The 23,730-nt window shown below is 42.0% G+C and overlaps 1 protein-coding gene across 1 annotated transcript in view; it reads left to right on the top strand.

Moving 5' to 3' along the window:
* The window catches only part of PHKA2 (phosphorylase kinase regulatory subunit alpha 2), a 44,200-nt gene extending 20,583 nt beyond the window's left edge, over positions 1 to 23,617 (top strand). Inside the window, exons 16-31 of the mRNA XM_059494054.1 lie at positions 1,552 to 1,696; positions 2,162 to 2,240; positions 3,663 to 3,826; positions 4,461 to 4,634; positions 5,761 to 5,849; positions 6,963 to 7,096; positions 8,606 to 8,762; positions 10,227 to 10,306; positions 10,529 to 10,607; positions 10,740 to 10,869; positions 11,299 to 11,400; positions 11,998 to 12,116; positions 15,958 to 16,125; positions 17,572 to 17,625; positions 18,995 to 19,195; positions 19,697 to 23,617. Coding sequence (XP_059350037.1) covers positions 1,552 to 1,696; positions 2,162 to 2,240; positions 3,663 to 3,826; positions 4,461 to 4,634; positions 5,761 to 5,849; positions 6,963 to 7,096; positions 8,606 to 8,762; positions 10,227 to 10,306; positions 10,529 to 10,607; positions 10,740 to 10,869; positions 11,299 to 11,400; positions 11,998 to 12,116; positions 15,958 to 16,125; positions 17,572 to 17,625; positions 18,995 to 19,195; positions 19,697 to 19,870 — 2,049 coding nt within the window. The 3' untranslated portion in view covers positions 19,871 to 23,617. The remainder of the gene's footprint in view (positions 1 to 1,551; positions 1,697 to 2,161; positions 2,241 to 3,662; positions 3,827 to 4,460; positions 4,635 to 5,760; positions 5,850 to 6,962; positions 7,097 to 8,605; positions 8,763 to 10,226; positions 10,307 to 10,528; positions 10,608 to 10,739; positions 10,870 to 11,298; positions 11,401 to 11,997; positions 12,117 to 15,957; positions 16,126 to 17,571; positions 17,626 to 18,994; positions 19,196 to 19,696) is intronic.
* Positions 23,618 to 23,730: the final 113 nt, after the last annotated feature.

The following is a 23,730-nucleotide window of genomic DNA, read 5'->3' as shown; positions in this document are numbered from 1 at the left end:
AGATGGGATTTTTTTTTTTCAAAATACCTCTTAGTTCACATCTTGCTGTGTAAATAAGAGACAATATTCCTGCTAAAATCTTGTCATGTATCAAATAAGGACACACTTACTAGGATATTGCAAAATGGCATTTATCTTAACATTAGCAATACAGTAACAGTTCCTGCTTATTCAAAGTTTTACTCAAACCTCCATAGCATTTTCCATTGTGCTTCGAAGCCAGAAACTTCCCCTAACTATTTTTTTTTTGAGGTAGATGGAGTTAATGTTTAATGTCACCTTCCTAAGGTTAGCAATTAAATCATCTTGTTGATCTTGACTAGTGTCCACAGAATTTGGGATTTTGTCATTTGTATTTCATTCTCTTTTCTAGTGAAGACATTGATTAGGTTTCGGGCAAAGGCTGACTTCATTCAGATACAGTATTTCTGAAAAAACAGTCAATAACTACCTTCTGAGAACAATTTTAAAAGTAGTTCTGCTTCCTAGGAATTTTTGTCAGCTCACTAGTGTGACCTGAATTTTGCAGAAGCTGGTAGGTGTCAGCCACTTTCTTATACTTACCATCTGGTTGCTCCAAAGAAGGAAACTGGACTAATCTGTTGAGGTTGATTTTTGACCATCTTACTTTATCATTTTGTCATTATCTTGTCTGTCTCAAATTTGCTTTGTTTTCCTTTGCTTCCACGCACTGGAATTGGCCTGATTTTTTAAACAGCTCTTCCTTTTTAAAGATGGGCAGTGTGTTTCCTTGTCTCTGGATTTCTGGGACTTTTTCTTCCTGAATTACCAAAGCTAACTGTGAGTGGCTCAAGGATTGTTTTGGCTAGTTCCTAATTCCTTCTGTGAAAAAATTTCTCAGGACTTTGTCAGTTTGAACTTCCATGTTCTTTATGCATTTACCCCTCCCCAAGGCTTATGGGTTTGCTTTTCTTTTGTTGTGGCTGATCTAATATACTTTCCATTATTTGTCCAGCTTCTTTGGTTCCAGCTCCTGAAGTAGCCACAATAGTGGCTTACTGTGGTTCTTGGCTTCCTGCTGCAGTGGGAGCAGCACTTGGCCATTGCACATTTCATGTGCCTTTTTCCTCAGTGACTGCCAGCTTTTCTGTGTTCTGCCTGACTTTGGTTCCCAAGAGACATACAGTCACTGGAGACATACAGCTCCCAGTCCCCAGTGTGCACTTAAGCCTGTTTATTGTTTTTGTTACTATTGTTAGCTTTTTTCCACATTTGGAGTACTTCCATCTTCCAGATCATAGGTCAGTGTAATTGGTCATGGGGAAGGTTCTGCTTCATGGCTGTGCTTGCCCAGGTTTTGTTTGTACAGCTTACTTTGGTGGTCAGTCTACAGGTGTAAGGAAATGGACTCTTGCACAAGCATGGATTTCTTTGTCACAGTCTGAGGCCTTGTTAGGTTAATTCAGATCATTTGTGTTGTGGTCAGGAGTAGCTCATATGGCTTCTGTGAATGATTTAAGGGAGGAAACAAACAAAAAAAAAAGGAAAGGACTAACAACTACTCCTATGTTGTGTTTTTCTCTTCTCTAGTTTACTGACCAGCATCACTTCTATCTGGCTCTAGACAATCAGATGATTGTGGAGATGCTCAAGACAGAGCTGGCTTACCTCACTTCTTGCTGGAGGATGACAGGGAGACCAACCTTGACATTTCCCATCACTCACACAATGCTTGGTAAACTTAATTTTCAGTTTCAAGCAGATTACTGCAGGAGGATAGGGTGGATGTTGGTTTGAGAGGAGACAGCAGGATTTTTAACATCAGAAGTACAGTTTTATTTTCTCGTGTGTATGCTGAATATGGATTACATGGTGATATTTAATTTTGGTTTTCTCATGCTTCACTTCATATGCTTCCATCACCGACCACTTCCATGCTATTTCTGTCTAAAGAAATTTCATAGAAATCCCTTTGGAACTTGTCTTGAGTGGGTTGGTGTTTGTCTTTAGAACTTTTCCAGGGGTTGTGTTTTGTTTGCTTGTTGTCTGGGATTTTTGAGTAAGCTAGTATTGATAGCAGTTGTGGATTCTGCTTAAAATTTGCCTGATTTACATTGTAGACAACACCCAGTAATACACTGTATTTGGATGAGATAATTTAAGAATGTGTTGATGAGCTTCTTCCATTATTCTTTCTTAGTTGATGATGGTACTGACATTCATCCAGCAGTTCTTGCCACAATAAGAAAATTAGAAGATGGTTATTTTGGAGGTGCAAGGTAATGTCAGAATAGCCAAATTATTATCTCCATGATTTTTTAAATTAAATCCTGTAAAAGTCTCAGTTTTGTACTTGTGGTAGTGCACAGACTTTGTACTAGAATACTGCAGAGAAGGAAGTTTCAGCTTTAATTACTGTGTGGCAATCAAATGGTAGCTGGGCCTCAGGTGCAATGGAAAAGATGTGACTCCCAAAAAGTGTGCCATCTCTGACTGCCATTCATGGATAAAGAAAACAGACATCAAATCTTTGGAAATATGGAGTCTTGAAATATGAAATCTTTGAAATATGAATCTGGCTGGCCTTCTGTTATTAAAAAGTAAATTACTTTCATGGTTACTGGACATGTTTTAATGGAATGTAGTACTTGTAAGCTGGAGTGTTCCATTCATCTGTGTGTAAAATATGATGCCACAATATCTCCCTGTTCTTTTTCTGCTTTCCCCCTCAATCAGTATCTTCCTTTGACAATCAAATATTGTCATGGTTTAACTCCAGTCAACAACTCAGCCCCAATGGCCACTCACCCTCACTCCCCTTAGTGGGACTGGGGAGAGAATTGGAAAAATACAAGTCAGAAAACTCGTGAGTTGTGATAAAGAGAGTTTAGTAAGTAGAGCAAAAACCACATATGCAGGCAAAGCAAAATGGGAAATTCATTCACCACTTTCCATGGGCAGTTGTTCAGCCATCTTCAGGAAAGTTGTACTCCATCAAATGTAACTGTGGCTTGGGAAGACAAACTTCTGTATCCCTGAGCATCCTCCTTCATCATTTTCCCCCCAGCTTAATAAGCTGAGCATGACACCATGGATGTCCCTGTGGTCAGCAGGGGTCAGCTGTCTGGCTGTGTCCCCTCCCAGCTCCTTGTGCACCCCCAGCCTGTGCTGGTGGGGTGAGAAGCAGGAAAGGCTGGGGTGCTGTGTAAGCCCTGCTTAGCAGTACCTAATGCATCCCTGTGTTACCAGCACAAACCCAAAGCATAGCCCCGTCATTCAGTCTTATCCCTAAAACCAGCACAGATGGTTTAGCAGCCTCCAGTTCTGTGAAAAGACACATTCATGGGGCCTTCTCAGCCCCAGTTTCTTATGCATTATCCTTGGAGCTCAGGTCCTTGGAGCTCAGGGTCTCTCTTCATATGAACATACAGCACCCTGCATAATTAGCTTTGAGTTAGGCCTGTTACCATAGCACAGTTAAAATCAATTAGTACCTAGGGCAGTAAGTACCCAGCTGGATGTGCAACTGTTGTTTTCCTTTTTTATTTTTCAGTGCCAGTTTCTGTGGCTTTACAGTTGCCAGAGGTGGATTGAACAGTAGGTTTCATAAATTTTGGAAGAGCTGTGGAAAGCTAAGTGAGCATTAATCAGTGTCAGGATGGTGGATGTTAATGCTCTTTGGCATGTGTCCCCTTTTGCAGGGTGAAGATAGGCAAGCTATCAGAATTTCTTACCACCTCTTTTCATACAAATCTGAGCTTCCTGGATCCAGATTGTGACCTAAAACTGTTTGATGACCATAATGACAACTGTAATAGTCCTGACAGTGAATATGGAGACTACCCAGCAGATTTCTGTGAAAAAGGTAGTAGTGTTTTTTCACTTGGTATTTTTTTCTCTGTCAAGTTCTATCAGCAGAGCCTGGCTTTGCCTGCAGTGCAGAGTCTGCTCTGTGCACAGCTGATGGTCCTTTGGTTTTCTTGTGCACCCACCTGAGGACAGGAGAATGAGTTCATGTGTGTTCTTCCTGTATTTGTAGTGTGGCACTGACTGGCAACTGCTACAGCAAAGCTAAGTCTGGAGAGTCAGCAGGTGGGGAGGTGTGGGAGAGGTTAAAGGACTGTGAAGAGTCGTGGACAAGAGCTTGTGTGGAAGAGATTGTAGAGTCTTAGAATCATACAAGTTGGAAGAAACTTATACAATCATCAAGTCCAGCTGCGTTCTATGATCTACCAGCAAAATAAAACCCCTTTTGATTCCTTTCACAGGCAAAACTAGCTTCTAAATCTGTTTTCAATGTCCAAAATGTTTTTTTTTCTTTTGTTTCCAATTTTTTTGGCTTAAAAAATCTCTTCCTTACACTCTTTTTGCATATTTGAGTGTCCTTATAAATAAGCAATAATATAGTGGTGTGTTTGAATAAGAAAGTGATGATGATAAATAGTGATTTTTCTTTTTTACCTTTAAGAAACCTTTATTTTTTATGAATGTTACACTAGATAGCCAGGATGAGCTGGATCAGTATATAAATGATGTCCTGCAGAGCACAGCCCTGAAGTCATACCTGCCTCCAACTTCAAAGACAACAACTGAACCTCCTGTGTTCAGTGCAAACCATTCCACAGAGGAGATACTGTCAATAATGGCCAAGACAAAGGGCTTGGAAGTTCCAGGTATTTCTCCCTATTGTTTATTTAGTGATAATAATTTAAAAACCTGTTTTGGCTCCTACAAGGGGTAAGTTCAAGTATTTAAAAATGATACTTTTTGACATACTTGTGCCACTAGTTCTTTCCTTATAGAAATGAAATAAGAAGTTCCTTAACAAGTAAGAATGACTAAAGTTGTTGCTGTCATGTTCCCCCAGTATCCTGTGCCATGGTGTATACACAGAAAACCTGCAATGAAATGTAACATATAATCAAAATTAATGTTATGGAAGCTGCTAAAGCTTCTTAGTTGGATAGAATTTTAGGACCCAAATCAGTTAATTAATTGTTTTGTCTTTGCTTATAAAGGCAGACAAAATGTACTTTTTAATTTTAATAAAGTTGCTGTGAAATGTTTCAATACAAGAAAAACATAAATATTCACATGTACTTTCTAAATTTGTAAGAACAAATGGAGTAGAGAGGGAGCACAGTCTTTCTAACTATGCTGCATTTCTGATAGCCTGATTGGAGGGTATGCACCAAAAGAAGACTTTGACTGAATTTGTAGATAGATTCCGACATATGCATTGTTTTATATGCAGATATGTAGTATTCAATGCCCTGGTCAGTGGAATACTTCCCTTAACTTCAGTGTAAATTAATAACTTCCAAGCTTTTCTATTAGTTTTTTCTGCAATCTTTCATATGCCACATCATCTCATCCTCCATTGAATTCAGCATATATGAAGGTAACAGAGCATTATCCTGCATTTAGCATTACAATTTTAATTATGAAGTCTTAGGCCATTTTCTCCACTCATTTCCTGTTGAAATGTTTAAAACACTTGGCAGGGTCAGGTCATTTTGCTGCAGGATTTTGGACTCACAGGCCAAATAAGAGGTATCAGTTGAGCATGTGGCTCCTGAGCCTTTGACATGCTGAAATCAGAAGCTCTCAGAACAAACCTGCGAGGAGACAAAGTTCAGAACATGAGCTTGTCTCAGTTCTGCACACATCTCAGAAGCACTACCTCTGTATTTTGACTCTTGGAGGTATTTTTATTGTTTTTACCTAGTCAAGCTGCTTCATGTAGGTGGTTTTGATTTTCATGTTACTGAAACAGTCATTTTTTTCTTTGCTTTCCAGCTGTGTCTATGTCTCTTCCCACTAAAGTTCTGAACACACACCGAAAGTCTCTGAATCTTGTTGATAATCCTCATTTCTTTGGGACAAAGGTAAAGTGTAGGAATTTTTATGCTGTTTGTGGGTTTAGGATGCAATGCCGTAGCCTTTCCTCCTGTTTTCCTTCCAAACCCTATGCCAGGTCTCATTTTTCTTCACAGACAAGCCATTTTGTCCAAGGCACTCCCTTGTTTTGGAAATTATTTTTTGGCTGGATTAAGGTTTTTTAGTCAAATAGACACTATCAAGTGGAAAGTTTTTAATTGAATGTGCAAAACAGAAAAGAACATAATGATTGCCTAATTTTTAAAAGCCAAAAGTTAAGTCATTGTCTTTAGTTCTAGCTGAACACAAGGGGAAGGACAGGATGTTCACAGGCTTTAGAGATGTTTTCCAAGAAATGCTGCTTATAGTAACATCTGGGCAAGAGGGAATATGTGAATGTCCTTAGGGCACCAGCCAAATCCCACCTCAAGGCATGAAGATGGAGCTGTGCTGGGCACTTGTTTTGTCTTGGTATATGTGGCCAGATGCTGAGAATAGCTAAAAGAAGTTCTATCCACCCTCCTGAGGGATTCTGCTCTGCACAACGCTCTGTTTGTGGAAATGGTATTTTAAGATTATATAAAGTGCTGAACAGATTGTTAAACAAAACTTCTTTTCATCCAAGAATTCACCACAAGATTACATCCATCATCTGATTAATTATCATTTTACTTTCATGACCTTGGAAAATTTATAATGGCAATATTTGCATTCATAAAAAAACACTTATATACAGGTTAGAGATGGAACTCAAAAAGCTCTAAATTATTTCTACAAATAAAGAAAACTATCTTTCTGCTTTTCTCTTTACAAGTAACATAAGATGACAGAAAAAGTATGCAGATAAAAGTATGCAGTATCAGATTTCTTTGTTTTGTCAAAAAAGAAAAATAGATACAAGGTTCCATTCTGGGGATTGTGTTTCTTGGGGTTAGTCTCCTTTCTGTGCCTGCAGTACCCTGGCAAGAACTAAGTGATGTGTCTCTATTTCAAGTGCAGAGCTTTGTTGCAAGACTGCTGTGATTTTTTAATGCCTTTTTAATTGAAGTTACAAGAAGTTACAGATCTGCTACTTTTTTCAAGGTCATGTCTTGTGATTTTTCATCCATCTTTGTTATCAGGACCATGAAAATGTTTTGCACTTACCTAAAGATGCTCATGGTGATTTGGATTGCAGGAAGCTTGTTGATCAGCTGAAGGAATGTCCAACACTCCATGATCAAGCAGATATCTTGTACATCTTGCATATACTCAAGTAAGTTGCCTGAGTGTGAGCTTCAGCATCTTTAAGTTTGGTCACAGCTATCTGATTTTTCTTGTGCAAGAGGTTTCCACTGTTCAGGTTGTGTTTTGAGGGGACAGTGGAAATATTTTGTGCTTTAACAAGCATATTTTCAGTTAGTTTGATTACAGGAATTATTTGGATACAAAAGAAGACTTGTGTAAATTCTAAAGTTGATTGGCTCACAGTTACAAGTATATAAAGTCTCCAGGGCTCACAAATTAGATGCACAAATCCTTTCCATGAGTGAGAACACACTCTGCTATATTTGTGGCACTCCATTTGAAGTTCACAAAGATTTGGTGTGATTTTCATACACAATAATGAAAGTGGAGGGAAAATTCATCTTGTAATTTTCTAACTAAAGGCAAAATGCAATTTTAATGAGTGTTCACTATTTTTCCTCTAATCTCTTTGCATATTTAGGTATAAAACTGGCTAAAATTTGATACTTTTTAAAACATTCTTGGAAGCAGTCTGGACCCATCTGCTGGAGTTAGTAAACACCTGCTATTTAATGTGTTTTATGGGAACAAAATGCAAATAGAAACAACAGAATCATCTTCTAAAGTGTGTTTATTGAACTTTTTTTTTTTTCCTGTGCAGAATACTGCTGGAACCTGTCAGGTAGTTAGCTTTTGGTGGAAAGACAAGTATGTGTTAATCACAGATGGTCTTCCCTACTGCTACAAAGACTGCATTTTTGTTTATTTTAGTCTGTCTCCTGTGTGGACATCTTTGATCTTCTTGATTTCCCAAACAAAATGTTTAGCATCCTCTCTTAAAGAGTAAAGGAAATCCTATAAAAAATATGTTTTGTTGTTTTACTTCATGTAACACCAGTAATTTCACCAAGGGAGACTCTGTTGAGCAGGCAGATGGTCCTCTGGTGGACTCTGTCAGCAGGAGTTGAAAAGTCATTCTGTGACAGTTCAAAACATTACCAAAGAGAAGCTATAATGCATTGAATTTCAGAAGTGAATTTCAAAAGTGAATTTCAAAGGAAGAGAAATCTCCTTTGCTTTTTTCAGTAATGGCATAAGCAACACAGAAGTTTAGTTAATGACTAAGAAAGAGGAATGGCTAAAAAATCCCCCTGAAGGATCTGGAAAATGGGTGTAGTCTTCAGCAGCACTGAAGGTATTGTTGAGTTCTGCTCTGACAAAGCACTACCTGGAGTGTTCCTGCAGCAAACTGTCCGTGTGAATGCTCAATTTAAAGCCTAGTAGGAAATCCTTCAGATGGTTCCTTTTCAAGGTGCTGGCTCACAGCTGAGTGAGTGCTCAAGTCAGTGTGAAAGTTCCTGGTATCAAGAGGATTTTGTCCACACAGAGTCAATCTGTGGTGAAGGCACAGATGTCCCATTTGATATTTATTTGGTATTTAATGTCACCAACATGAGCAAAGCAGTCAAAATACAGCCATGTGATAAAGTTTAGCATTGTGCCTGATGACAATCGCCTCCTGTTTGTTTTGTGGCAGAGGTGCTGACTGGGACACACAGCTGGATGGACAGTATGGGGTCACTGTCCACTGCCTCCTCAATGAGCTCTACAGAAAGGCAGGCCTCAATCAGGAGTGGGGCTTAATCCGTTACATTTCTGGCATACTCAAAAAGAGAGTTGAAGTCCTGGCTGAGGTATGAAATACAAATAATCCTGGTTCAGTTTCCTGCCTGGGAACAGAGATAGAACTACCAGTTGACTGTTTGTGCTTGTCCTTCTGGTTTTACTTTGCAACATACAAAGTGCAGCATTTTAAATTAAATATTGGTTGTTTCTCTGATCTAGAGTCTTACTACATCCTTATCTTTCATCTGTACTGCAAACTGTGCTAATGTTGGCATGGACTGAGAATGTCACACTGTAAATAGTTGTGAAAGCTTCATTTCATCTCTGTTAATTGGAGAACCTTAACTATGTGCTTTGAATGCTGCAGTTGTCACTGGTAATTGTCTGTTGCTGTTGTGATGGTATGAACACTTCTGGAGCACTGCTTTGTCAGGGTGCTGGTGATGACACAAAAACATGTTCTGCCCATTTCCATCCCCTTGGGTCAACAGTCTGCCTTGTGAATGGATGTTTGGAACCATTTAAATATCTGTGACTATTAAGTGGTAACAAGAAAAATCCACTGTTTTCCAAGAGTACAGATATGATTTTGATCATTACAAAAAGGTTTCCTCCCAAGTATTCTGAAAGTATTTTTTAATTTTCTAGTAATCCCTTGCATATTTCTGAGGAGCTCTTTCTGTAATTCCTGGCCATTTTCAAGGCTCTGTGTCACATCTAGGATGCCTTATTTTAGTGACAGTCCTGTCTGTGGGGAGCAGTTTGGGATAATCACTGTGCATGATACTTCATTAAGCACAGAACTTTTTGCCTTCTCAAGACACAATGGACGAGCAGTACAGACATGCTCACAAAAAGCTTTGTATGTTAACTTGAAAAGGACAAAGAACTGGGGAGGAGGAAAAGAGATTATCTGTTTTCTTCCATGTTAAGGCAGTGAAAATAGACTCTTCAAAATCAGAGGAACACTGCTCTGTGATGTTTTTTGATTCAGGATACTACAACAGGTAAACTGAACATCTGCTTTTAAAGGAGGTCAATATGAACGAGTAAACACTGTGGTACTGGGGGAAGTACCTATTTCAGACTGTATCAGAATGTGGTGCAGTATGCTGGGTGCTTGTTTTAGGAGATATGTTAGTACACAGGATTTTTTTAACTAATGCTGCCAAACTTTCACTGATTAAAAATATTATTGTCTTAAATAAAGAACAAAACTTTATCATATGATAAAGGATGAAAGCCTTTATTGATCTGCCAGCCCCACTAGAGTTCCTAATCTTATCATTGTGCTGCTGATTTCACTGAGCAGGGAAACAGGCTGCTTTCAAACTCTCTTAACCCTGTTGACCTCAGGAGATCTTTGGCAACTATTTAACAGCATTCTGCTGGATTTGTGTGTCTGGTAATTAATAGAAATGCATTTAAATATTGCTAAAGAAATGTAATTAACTTGATTTGGTGAATTAAAAGCCATATCACTTCCACATGACACAGAGAAAGGTCTCTTGCTTTTTGTCCCCTTATGGCAGGCATGCACAGACCTTCTGTCACACCACAAGCAACTTACAGTGGGCCTGCCCCCAGAACCCCGTGAGAAAATCATTACCACGTAAGTGGGAGCTCTGCCTTGGGCACAGGTTGCCCTTCATCTTCCTGTGGTACCTTCCTGCTGCTATTATCTTCTTTTAATCCTTACTCCTTGCCCTCAAAGGGATTTGTAGCCACCCAGGTAGAATTGTAGGCACCTTTGTTCTGGGTGATTTGATGCCAGTGAAGAATTTAATAGCTGGTTGTGCTGAATCACTGCTACCTGTGGTTTGACTTCTTGCAGCCCTCTGCCCCCTGAGGAGCTCACAGATCTCATTTATGAAGCCAGTGGCCAAGACATCAGCATTGCAGTCCTGACACAGGTATGCAGCCTGTGCAAAAGGCTTCTTGGGCTGTGCCAGTGCTGTGCCAGTGCTGTGCCAGTGTTTGCTCTGAGGCAGGGGAAGCCATGAAGACCCACTCTGACAGGTGCCTTTGTGGATCTGTGCTTACAGGAGATAATTATGTACCTGGCCATGTACGTCCGCTCCCAGCCCAGCCTTTTTGTGGAGATGCTGCGGCTCCGCATTGGTCTGATAATCCAGGTGATGGCCACTGAGCTGGCACGGAGTCTCAAATGCTCAGGTAGGAAGCAGCTTCATTGTAAGGGTACTTATGGTAGCATTTTTGCTTCACCCTTTGTGGCTGATCTTTTCATTGATATGTATTAATTCCTTCTACTAATCTCTTAGTTCATATGTGCATACCTTTCCAAGTGATCTTGTTCTGTAAGGGAGCAACTGCTTTCTCATCATGAGCTACAGTGAAGTTTTGCACAAGCTAGGGCATAATAAAGATTAATGCAAATAATGTTATTTCTGTGGAGTGTTTGTGGTTTAGTCCTGAAATATATTTTCTATGAAATGTGCCTACGTATTAATTTTTTTAAAGGAAGGGCTAGCAAATGAGTAAAATGTGATTGGACTTCATTCATAGTTTCCTTAGCCAGCTTTATAGCTTGTTGTCTTCCCAGTGACATTTGTCATTCTATTTTATTTTATTTTGTTTAACTAGGTGAAGAAGCTTCAGAGAGCTTGATGAATCTAAGCCCCTTTGATATGAAAAGTCTCCTACATCATATTCTCAGTGGGAAAGAGTTTGGAGTGGAAAGAAGCTGTAAGTTGTTCATTTTTATGTTAAGTTAGATTGCCTTGCAAGTGGGGATCTATTCTTTCTGCATGTAAAATAAAGGTATAGGTAATGTATTAATCATGGGTGACCAGTGCACGTGTATGTCTGCTGTGAAATAAACAAAACACATATGGTGGAAGCTATCCTGCACTGAAATAAGATTGTATCAAGTTTTCAGTAATAGGAAGGCAAACTTTTAAAATGAAGACATTTTATGGAACCAGAACAAAAGCCATTAAAAGGTCATATCTAACCTGCCTTCAAGTAGCATGTCTTTGATGCCCACATATTCATGACTGGCACATCAGCTGTCTCCTGGGCTCTTCTGTAGGCCCTCAGAGACTCGTTGCAATTCTGACTAAATTTACAACTGCTCACTGTCCTGGAAAATCAGTTTCTGAATATCCAAGAATGGATTGAGGCTTGATACAATCAGATTTGAACTCTTGATGTGTTTCTGTGAAAGGATGCTGTCACCAAGAGCATTGCACATTTCTGAAATGATTTGTGTTTACTTCTTAGATAGAATTTAATCTATTTTTCTACCCCTAGAATGTTAAAAATGTCCATTTGCTTCTTCAGTGCGACCTGTAGATTCTTCTTCATCCAGCCCTGCAATTTCTATTCATGAGATGGGGCATTCTGGAGCAACCAAAACAGAAAGAAGTGGTATTACTAAATTGAAGAGTGAGATGAAGCAGGTGAGGGTTTTCTGTCAATGCTCATCAGAAAATACAGCTGTTCTGGAACTGTGATATGTCAGGTTTTATTCCTGCTAATTAACAGAAATTTCCAAAGTTGCTTTGATTTTAAAACTGATCACTAAATAGAAGGCGGTTAAGGGATGTTTCCTCCAAAAATGTTCTTCCTCTTTTGTTCTTGTTTCACATGCTGAATATAGAAGAACTTGATCAAACTGTAATGCATTCATGTTGTCCGCTGTAAAAACAGCTCTTCTATCATGTTTAGCTAAGGGAAAGTCAGATGAACAAAGAGAAGCTTTTATGCAGTGTTCATTCTTCTACTTGGCCCAAGGGGCAAAACTGGACCACATGCCTTTTGGAAAAGATCCATGTGGAAAAGGAATCTTGTTTTGTTTTTTTGTTTTCTTCCGGTTCTGTTTCTTGAGGAATGGAGGATGATTACTGCTAGAATTTATACATGCATATTCAAGTCCAATAGTTTAAATTATACTTCAACTGAGTATATGGAGAGATCACAGAAAACACAACCAAAATACTCTGAATGAATGTAACTGATGGTTTTATTATGAGTGATTTGATTTCTCTATTTTGTGTCTCTATCAGATATAATTTTCTTGTGCTTTAAATAAATAGGAAGGTAGTGGTCAAATAAAATACATTTGTAAGAATGGTTTTATTTTTCCTCATGGGTTATTCAAACTAGGGAGAGAAGGCACCAAGAGACCTTATTGCAGCCTTGCAATATATAAAGGAGGCTTAAAGGAAAGATGAAGAGATGCTTTTTGCCAAGGCCTCTAGTGACAGGATAAGGGGCAACAGTTTGAAACTGAAAGGGCGGGTTTAGATTAGATGCAAGGACACTTTTTTAATGAAGGGGGAGAGGCAATGGAACAGATTGCCCCATGAACTTGTGGATGCCCTGTCCCTGGAAATGTATAAGGTCAGATTGGATGGGGCTTTGAGCAGCCTAATCTAAGGAAATATTTGATGTTTTCCTTTGACTGATGAAACAGATTGAATAAACCTTCAGAAAGGAGTGGCATTTTTACATGGTCTTAACAGGAAGCATTTTCTGGTGGCAGTAAAGATCAGTTAATGATTCTTCATGGGACATGGTCAGGCAGGGAAGCAGAGATCCCAGACCTGGTTGCTGTGTTTGAGCTGTGCCACTGCTGCAGCATCATCGTGGGTGTGGGGAGGCTGTGAAGGTGCTGCTGGCTGTGCTGCACTGGCCCCGAGGTGGCCTTGGAGGTCGGTCTGAGCAGGGCTCCCAGTCAAATGGTGTGTCTGGAATTGGGGCCTTTCCAGGAAGGAGGAGGGACAAGGCACTAGATGGCAGCATTATTTTGCTTGAAACACAGAGGTGGGCCTGAGCTGGAATACTTGGACCTCTCTTGACATTATGAACACAGTTCCTTTGTTGTTTTCACATTCCACAGAAACTTGGTATTTTGCACAGAGGAGGAGTCAGCTGGGTTTATTTTTGTACCCCCCTCCACTTTGCCCTTCCTGCTGCTTCCTGCCACATCTCACTGCATTCTCTGAATAATTGACCAGCAGCTAATGCAGTGACACTTTGGCAGGGGGTAGGGTGGGGTGGTGCAGAATACACTTTGTTATTACAAGGAATGTTTCAAGTGCTTGTACTAACATCTCTGGAGTGTTGAGCAAATGCAGCTCCCTCTTTTGTGGCTGTTCTTTCTTCAGTCAGAACCATTAACAATGAATGTGAAGGCATGGCTTGGGGTGGGCAATTAGAGGAAAGTGCTCAAAGTCTGAGGTGCTGCATCCACATTTCAGCAAAAAATTGCCTTGCAGCTTTTTGTTTAGTGCTGTCCATCCAGTTGGCAGCCTGCTGTCTCTCCAGCAAGATTACCTTCTCATGCAAAGAGAAGCTGGTGGCATTGCAACAAATGGGGAATGGAAGTAGGGAGCTCAGTTTATCCCTCAGCCCCAGGCCACAGGAAGCTTTTGCTTGCATCTTAATCTGGTTTTTGTGCTGGCCACGCTGGGAGCTCCATGGGTGGCTTGGGCTGCCAAACAGGCTCCTGGCATGGTGGGCTGTGCCTCATGGTGGCCCTGGGAATCAGCAGCAGCTGCCCTGGTATCAGCTGCAGTGCAGCACTGCATGAGGCCAAGGGTTGCTGCAGTTTTTCCCTGAGTCCCTGAGGTTATGCTCTATTTCTTGTCTTCGCAGCTGTGTGTTACCTAACCTTGTCTGTGTTCTGTTCTCCTGCCTGTCTGATGTTGATGTCTGGTTTTGTTTTGTAGTTCTTTCATGAGGGGCACTCCATGTCCAGCAGCATGTTTGCTTCCACGGTAAAACACCATCTGTAGCTCTGCACCTGCTCTTCACCCTGTGTGTGTTTGTGTGGAAGGGTCTTAGTTCTAGACACCTCCTGTCTTCTCCTGCCTAAAACCTTGTTTTCAAACCCTTCCTCTTTGTCTTGTTTCCATTGGGAACCAATTATTATTAGTAATGTCCTAATAGAAGTTGAGTCTCATGTTTAGACACACTTAGTTCTTCTGCAGCTTAAGCAGTTGTAGCAGATAAAGTCTATAGCAGATTTAGCTACTTGATAGTGGATTGTTACAGGTGTCTTCAGCATGTAAAAGTAATGCAGTATTGATAAATGCTGACAGCCTCTGGACAGTGGGGAGCCCAGAATAGCTTCCAGTTGCAGATATAGGGGTTGCATGGGTATCTCTTCAAGAAGTCATCTTCTTTCAAGGCAGAGAACTGTAGCTCTTCCTAAGCTCTCACTGTCTGCATCTTCAGACTTACTGTCAGTGGCACACCTCCCAAACGCCCTAAAAACACAGCTGCAGAGCAGGGAGTTCTGTCTGGCATGGTCAGTTTGCAGGGCAAAGAACAGCAAACATTGGAACATCAAAGGAGCACCACGTGTGCCTCATGGACACTAGTAGCAGTGGAAATGGACTGTTTGCTGCTGGGGACTTCTTTGCACAGCTTGGCTATGTAGAGTCTATGAGCCTGCACTTTCCAAACATGCAGTTTGCAGTCATTCTCCTCCTTCCCCACAACATTGCTCAGGTAGCTTCTTATTTGGAGATAAGGGGATTTAAGATGGCACTTTCAGAGAAGTCCTTTATGGGCTGAAGGTAACAAGTATCAAAAGGGAAGGAGAACACAGAAGAGTACAGTCTCTGGGAGTGCAAGGAATGGGCAGACTGTGTGTGTGAAAATCACAACAGCAATTTGGTGGTATTGCCCCAAGTTTGAAAATTATCTGCTGCCTAACTTAGCGTTCAGACCGGGTAGAGTAAAATAATAGAGCAACAAGGGCAATAAAGGAAACAAGGCTAATACATACAGAGAGGCAGGCATGATGATTTTGTGGCTTCATCAAGTCAATTTTTAATCTACTTACTTTAATGGAGCTTTTGCATGAGGGCCTCTCTTGCTGGATTTATGATGCTTTGATAGTTTTACAGCACTGAGCCCCATGTCCAAGTGAATGGGACCTCCCTGCAGATCCCCCCACCTTGCACACCAGTGACACTGCCCTGGAGGCAGCTTGGGCTTGTTAAAATAGTCAGATGTTGCATTAAACCAAGCAGTGAAGTTGACTGGGTTATGCCACACTGAAGTGCTTGCCTGCTTTGTTGAGAAATGATGGAAGCACTGGAGAAATGAAACTTGTTGCAAAGGGGAGAGATGGGGGTGAAGGATCAGTCCCATCCCATCATCCTGTATGACACCAAGGCCTGTATTTTTTCCCTGGTTCCCAGGTAGCATTAGAACAGAAAAGTATTGGCCAGGAGTGGCACTTGGGATGGTAGAAAGCAACTAACCCAAGCTTTAATGTCCTTACAGAGGGGCAGTACTCCATCCTCTCCCACCAGCTCTTCTCCGACTGGCTCCGGTGGGGACATGAGCTGGGGGGACAGAAAAGGGCAGTGGCTGCGCAGAAGGAGGCTGGATGGTGCTATTAACAGAGTCCCTGTTGGCTTTTATGAGAAAGTGTGGAAGATCCTTCAGAAGGTAAGCTGAATGCTGTGGAGGAAGCAAACAAGCTGTAACTTGTGGAAGTTGGTTGGCAGGTGGAAACCAGAGTCTCTGGTAGAAGGGTGTCTCTAGAACACAAGCTCATGTGTTTCTTTGAAAGTGTGTTTGTTTTTCTCTGAAACCACCAATGCTGAATTTTGGCTGAATGACTCTGTTCCACTGCTGCCTGTTGTGCATGCCCTGGCCTAAGGCACATTGTCAGTGCACCTAAAGGGCACTGCAGTGCAATGCAGCTCCGTGCTCCAGGCCAGAAAAGCTGTGAGAAATGAAGTAGGAAACTGCTCTAACTTTTCCCGAATATATTGAGACCTCTTGCTGGATCTTCTGAGCTGTATGGCATTCTTAATGTTTTTGTTTGGTTGGTTTGTTTTAAGTGAAAAGTAAGTCCTTGCCAGCAGCTTGGATATCAGGGGTATAGAAATGTAAAAATAAATGCAACTCTCCAGGAAGAAGGAGAAGGGAATTACAAATTTTAACTTATTTCAAAGTGATTATGCACCTGCTTTTCTGTTTTGCTGGATCCAGGCCAGCATTTGGCACCTTGCAGCACTGAGCTGTTCATGCTTGCTTAGTTGGGAAAAGAGTGCATCACCAATTTAGGTTGGTTTGTCCTTCTAAAATTCCTTACACTGAAGCTGTTAGTGTTGATATCAGCCAAGACAAATCATAAATGACCTCTTGGCTATTTACTAATAGGATCTTCCAGCAGAGTGAGTGTCACTTCTGACCTAATGTAATAGCTGGAAGTAATTGTATGTTTTTTCTGGCTGTTAAAATTAATTGTGCTTATCTTCAATATTTCATTCTTAAAATCTTTTTGATTTTAAAATCTGTCTCCTCTTCTTGGTATGTTTCTATTCTATACCTCACATACAGATGTGTCCCTCTTTAACCTGCCTTTTCACCATTAAGGTTTTGTCATGGTTTCCTTTATACCACTTGTTATTTCTCTCCCCCAGTGGTTGACATCCTGAGGTGTGGTGTCCTGGATCTGAAACACATAACTAAATATTGTTCTAGTGAAAATGAAAAAACGTTCTTGCTTTTGTGGTCTGTTGTCTTGCTTTTGTGTTATCTTTATTTCCAAACCCCTTCCAGCAGAATGCTCCCATTGATTTGTTCCCTCCTTTGTGTGCCTTTGCTGTAGTGGCTCCTGAGGTGCTCTGCTTCATTAGCTGGGCTGGAGCACAGCATGCTCTGGTGTGTCATGTCAGGCTATTTCTAATCTTTGCCAGTTACATAATAACTTCTGCAGGAAGGATAAAATAATATTTTTGAATAGGGCTTTTTGTGTCATTTGAGGGTTTTTTGCTTTGCTTATTTTTTTCCTAACTGAAAGTTTTTACATATTGGCTTAGAACAGAGAACCCTCAGATTGACTTGCAACAACAGTAATTTCTGTTCACTCTTGAAATGTTTCAGTGCCATGGTCTGTCCATTGATGGGTATGTCCTTCCTTCTTCAACCACCAGAGAGGTACAGTAAAATGCCCATGATTTTCTAGCCACATGTCTGAATATTTGGATTGACAGTGTAAGATGCAGCAGAGCCTCTGTTACAGATTATTGGTTTTACTTTTAGAACATCTGGACCTTCCCCCAGCACTTCTGCCAGCTTCTCTGGGTCTGTGCAGGTGAATTCCTGCCGGGCAGGCCTGGGAGGAGGCTTGTGACAGTTTTCCCTTTGCCTTTTCACACCCTCCCTGTCCCCCTGTGCCCACTGGGAGGCTCCAGAGAGGGAGGCTGACCCAGCCCTTAGGGGGAAGGTGAGGCAGCACAGACTTGCTGGAATAAAGAGGACATGTTACTTGCTACTTATTTTTTTTTTATATGCTGCAACAGCAGGCAGTGACTTTTGGCTTCACAATCTCAGAAGTAAATACCAGTTAAGGATGATTGTTTCTAACCAAAGCTTTAGCTCTTTAAATCCATAATATTTCTTTGCATTTTTTTCTTAGCTGGATTCTGTCTTTAGGTGCTCTGGCAAATTTTGAATTCACGTCTATAAAACAAACTCTTGTGAATAGGAATCCATCAGTGCAAGAGTGCTGCTTGTGTGCCCAAGACTGAGTGTTTCCCTCAGATTTGTCTTTGGCTTCCTTCTTTTCTGAGGAACTGTGGTAACAGTGGTAACAGCTGAAGAGAGGAGCTGAAATTTTCTGCCAAATTTAAATGGTGGGGTTTGTGGCTTTTTTTCCAGAAAGGAGAGCTTTATTTATCCCTATTGTGTAGATAAAGAGCCTTCTATTTTTAGCCTGTCAGACCTGGACAGTATCTAATTTTGCTGTTTAAAGCAATTGAATAAAATAAGCACAAACTTCCTAAGGCAACATAACATCCCCAGAGCTATGCCACTGCAAATTAAGCTGCTCTGCAAACAGAAGAGTGCTATTCCTGCATGGCAAAGCTCAGGGGTTATTTAAAAATCATCCCTCTAAGCAGGTGGTTGTTTTTAAAACTCAGTACTAAGTTTGGCTTTGCAACTCACCAGAAAGTGAGTTTTTGCACTGCCAGAAAGAAACATACAAGGCAGGGTGTGAGACCACAGCCTGAGGAGCAAAGAGTTAATGTGCCAGCTAAGCCTCAGCAGCACTGAGTGTAAGTGAGATGTGTGTGATGGGTGCAGGGCTGGAGCAGGCTCTGGACGTTGTGTAACTGTTTGCAGAATCAGGTCTGGCAGCACGAAAACTTTCTGTAAGTGCTAAATCTGCACAAACACTTTGTTCGCTTCAGTCAGTCTGCCCCTGTGTGCAGAGAGGAGCATATGTTTCAGTGCTTGCAGGAGGTGAGGAGCTAGTCTTTTGGATTTGGCAGTTTGTCTTTCCATTTCCACTCAAATTTGGCAGATGACCCCGTGTGAAATCAAGTTTGCAGTGCACGTGGAGTCGGTGCTGAACCACGTGCCCCAGCCCGAGTACAGGCAGCTGCTGGTGGAGGCCATCCTGGTGCTGACCTTCCTGTCGGACATCGAGGTCAGCAGCATCGGGGGCATCATCCACGTGGACAGAATCGTGCACATGGCCAATGACCTCTTTCTGCAGGAGCTGGTGAGCTCAAAGGGCAGTGGGGGGAAGCCTCCCCCTTTCAAAATTATCCCCTGCTCTTTTTTTAATGTGTGTGATGAACTTGATTTTATCCTGGCTCTTCCTCCTACAAAGGCAGACCAAATCACTTAAATATCTTCTGGAAATATATTTGGGAAAACTAATGTAAGAATAAATTTGTAGTGGCTAACAACCTCTGAAGTACAAGAGGAGATTGAAGTGAAGTCCTGCTTTATCAAGGCATTGCTATTACCAATATTTGAGTAATCCCACACATTCCTCCCCAAAGGACAAAAATCCATGAAGTTATATGTTCTTCATTTACTTGCACTGATCCAACTAAGTCATGGGGGCCCTATTGTAATCCTGATTAGGGTTTTCTGAGGGGAAAGAGAATTGCTTTCAGTATTCAGCACAAATAAAAAATCATAATATGGTGGGGTTTTTTCCCAGTAAATAAGCATGTATGCCTAACTTGCTCTACTTTTGCTTGTGTCTTTACAGAAATCATTTGGAGCTACTGGTAGTATCTTGGAGAAAGATGCAGCCACAGGAATTTGCCACTTTTTTTATGATAGTGCTCCCAGTGGAGCCTATGGCACCATGACTTACCTAACAAAAGCCATAATTATTTATTTACACGATTTCCTGCCCAGCACAGGCTGTGCAATGCAGTAAGTGAAGCCTCATATGGGAGGGAAGGCTCAGAGGCTCTTCTTTCTCAGTTCCCTGTCACAAACCCCTTGGTTGCTGCCTGTGTGTGTGCCATGCACTCACTCAGCATTTGGCACTGCTGGGGATGCTCTGTGCACACCTACTGCTGGGGACAGGGAGCTGGAATTTGGCCTGGTTTTAGGAGAGTGTGTGAGAAATAACAAATAGGGAGGCTTATTCTGCCCAAAGTGCATAAATGTAATTCGTATTAAATTAGCAAGAATTATACAGTTCTGCCAAGAGGAAAACAGGTTACTCTGTGGAGATCAAAAGGCATAATGAAACAAGGGAGCTGCATCTCAGGCATAGAGTCTCACAAATAAGGGAAGTGATGGAATTCATGAATTTTTCTCCTGCTGTGTGTAACTGTACATCGTTGTGAATCACTAATGCACAGTGTGAAACATCCAGGGAAATGTAAATTAGAGGAGTAAGAGTAACTTGAAATAACGTGGTGATATTTCTAATACACTTTTATCCTGATTCTCTTCTCATTTGCACCTAGTCAGTGCAGGGCTAATGCCAGCAGGGACAAACATCCTACAATATCCACTAATTTGGGAGGATAGCCTCTGTCAGGAAGCTGCATCTGTCTTTAATCTGAATAGCTTCCTTCCCTACATCCCCAGGACTTTAGAGGCAAAATCTCAAGACTCTAGCTTCTCCAGTGTGACAGACAGTTTTATGCCTGTAATCCTTTCCTCTGAATGGAGCAAGATAAACCTCATCCACTTGAGCACCCTTTCCAAGTCTCCTGATCATTTCCCTCACAAACAGCCTCAGAGTTAAGAATGGCATAATTGTGGCTTTTCCAGTGTAGCATGAGTTTATGGAAGGCTTTGATGTTTCTCTTTGTTTTGGTTTGGTTTTTTCTTTTTTTTTTTTTCTTTTTATTTCCTTTGCCATTTTTTCTTTCTTCTTTTTAGTTTGAAGTCACTGGTCTCATGTAATTAGGGGTTAGGCTGCCTGGAAGTCTCCCTGCAGACAGTTCCCAGGTTAATGCTGTCAGCTGGAAGCTCTGAGGTGCTGCAGGGAGTAGGTGCATCCTGCATGGAAATGACTCCATGGCCATTTATAAACTGCAAACAGTTTGGCAGCCTCTGGAGAGGGAAACCCTGCCTTACCCCAGGCACTGGCTGTGGTTTTCCTTGTGCCTGTGCTGCTGGCTTTGCCACCAGCCACATGTCAGCATCTGGCTAACAGCTTAGCAAAGTGGCAGTAGCTTCAGCATCCCATGGCCACAGACAGGCTCCCTCAGTAGCACTGCTGCCATGTGAGCAGAAAGGATCAGAGCAATTCTGTCTTGCCAGCTAGAGGTGAAAGAGCAGATAGGCCTGTAAAGATAAGAACTTTCTGAGCTATATGAGCCTGAGAGCCTGCCTGCTGTCCCTCTCCACAGTCACTGCTGCTATAGCAGTACCTGGGAACTGGCTCAAGAGAGTGGAGGTGTAGGAGGCCTTGGTGTGATGTGATTTAATGTTTTTTCAGAGACCAGAGGAGTTTGGTAGTCCAGAGGACCAGGAGTCCTGTGTTAGCCACCATGGGAACCATGGGCCTGTGCAGGGGCCAGTGTAAAGTGACAGTTCAGGTACAATTAGCACTTGGGTGTGGAAGTTATTTTATTGGTGTGGTGCCTGTTTTGTAAGGGTTTGCCTTTGTTATTATTTGGTGTGGGTTTTTTAACTTTTTATATGTTTTGTGAGAGTTCACTTGACTTGTTTCCCAGTGAAAGGAAGTAAAATCCTTTGTCTAGTTTAAGCAGACGTGACAGTGCAGAATATAAGCACAACAAGAGCAAGGTGATGTTTTTTTATTCTACCCAGTATCATACAAAAAGTAGTAGCAGTTATTTTTGCTTTTCTTCTTGAATTCTAGATTGAGAGAGATGCACGATGATTTTTTGCTCAGACTTCTAGTTGTTTTTTTTAACCTACTGTGTTGTTTTCAGAAACAAGAAGGCTGATGTTGGTTTTTCATGCAGCTGCATTGAAGGTCTAAAGCATGAAATGTATGGCCTAACATACCTGGACACCCCTAACACCTCTTTGTTTTTAAATGGGAGTGTCATTGGTGTCTTTACCATCAAATTCACAGTATGACCTAGGTTATGGTATATTCATGATGATCACAATGAATTACCACATGGAATGCAGGCAATTGGAAAGTATTTATGTGGTAATTTGAAGAGTTTAGGTATCTATCTGGTGGCGCAGGGGGGTACTCAAACACAAGGCCAGTAGAAGGCAGCTTTATGTTCCTTGCAGGGTGAGGCACAGCTGCACAGGAGCTGGCAGAATGAGGACCTGTGTCCAGCTCAGAGCTCACAGCACATGCTGCCCCCAGCCCTGCTCCCCAGGCCAGTGTCCCCCCTGCTCACACTGTTGCCTTCCCCCTGCTGCCAGCAGGGACATGGGCTTGTCAAACTAAACAGATCAAAAGTGCCATTGATCTCCCTCAGCTGCTGGTCCCACAGGAAAGCTGTGTGGGTGGAGTACAAAGTTTGTCTGGCTTCTGTCCTGCTAATTGTAGTCTCCTTTCTCAGGGAAAGAGTCCTGCTTGTTCCTGGAAGGTGCAGGTGAGCACACAGTCCTTGGCTGCCCTGCAAAGGGGCAGCCACTTCCTGTGGGGTAGTGAAACACCTGGCCTGCCCTGTGTGGGCATGGGACACTGCAGGAATGTGTCACCCCTCTGGCAGCAGCCAGGGCCTTGAGTGGAGTGAGAGCTTCACTGAGTCAGTCCAAGTTCAACCTTGGGCACTTTCTGGAGTGGTTGGCAGGTAGGAGCAGAGTTGCCCAGAAAGCAGGAGAGAGATGCTGCCAGTGGTGGCAGCTGTAGCTGTGGGGTGAGAGCTTGGCACTCATCTGCAGGCTGATTCAGGCACTGATTAAAGGACCACTCACATCTGGAGTATTAAGTGGCTGCTGCACAGAATCATGACTGAAAAAGAGGGATTGAGGATGTGGGTTATAGAAGAAGAGCTTCTGCTCAAACAGTTTGGATTTAAGTACAAGCAGCAGGGCTTTTCCCCAGTCCCAGTTTCAGTCTCAAGTGGCATTTATTCCCAGCTTTAGATGGTTCAGTTACTCCCTGGGCCACCTCCCTTCTGTCAGGAGCCAGGGGCCCTTTGTGCCACCAGCAGCTGACAGGACAGGCTTTCTGGTTTGGCTCAATGATTCAGCTCCTCAGTCCTGAATCCCCAAGGGCTCTCCCTGCCTGCTGAGTGAAGCTGTGCTGCGACTGTACCTTGGCATCCCCTCTCAGGAAATGATCCCTTGAGGCCAGTCCCCTTCATGCCAGTTCAGGAATGTGTCCTTAGTGGGGGACGTCCACACTGGAGGCTGCCAGCCATCCTTCAGAGCTCCTGTGTCTCGCTGTACAGCCCAGCTCTGGCCTCTGTACTGGGGCAGGTGGCAAAGGGGAACTCCAGAGCTGCAGTGTCCAGTCCCACCTTGTCACTTCACACTCACCGCATGGAGGTCAACAGTGGGAAGCAAGATCCCACCACACACAGAGGTGTTTGCCCATTGTAAGTGGAGCCTTTTTGTAACTCCTCTGGAATAAGGTGGGACTGATCATCACAGTGCATAGATCAGAATAACTGCATGCTCAAAATATACATTGTGTATTACCAACGCCATTAAAGTTTCACTGTAAATTTTGTTTGTACTATTAAAGATTTTTCTTTCCCCTCCTCCAAGACAGTAGAAATAAGTGTGTGCATGTTTTTTCATTCATCTCTCAAGTTACAAAATACATCTGGAAAAGGGTTCTGTATTTAATAGTAGAAAATAAGATTTAAGACAGACAGCAGTGCCTTAAGCTTG

The sequence above is a fragment of the Ammospiza nelsoni genome, chromosome 2 (genome assembly GCF_027579445.1).
Source record: "Ammospiza nelsoni isolate bAmmNel1 chromosome 2, bAmmNel1.pri, whole genome shotgun sequence".
In the NCBI taxonomy this organism is placed as follows: Eukaryota; Metazoa; Chordata; class Aves; order Passeriformes; family Passerellidae; genus Ammospiza; species Ammospiza nelsoni.
Note: the sequence above shows the minus strand (reverse complement) of the source record. Positions and strands in the feature narration are given on the sequence as shown.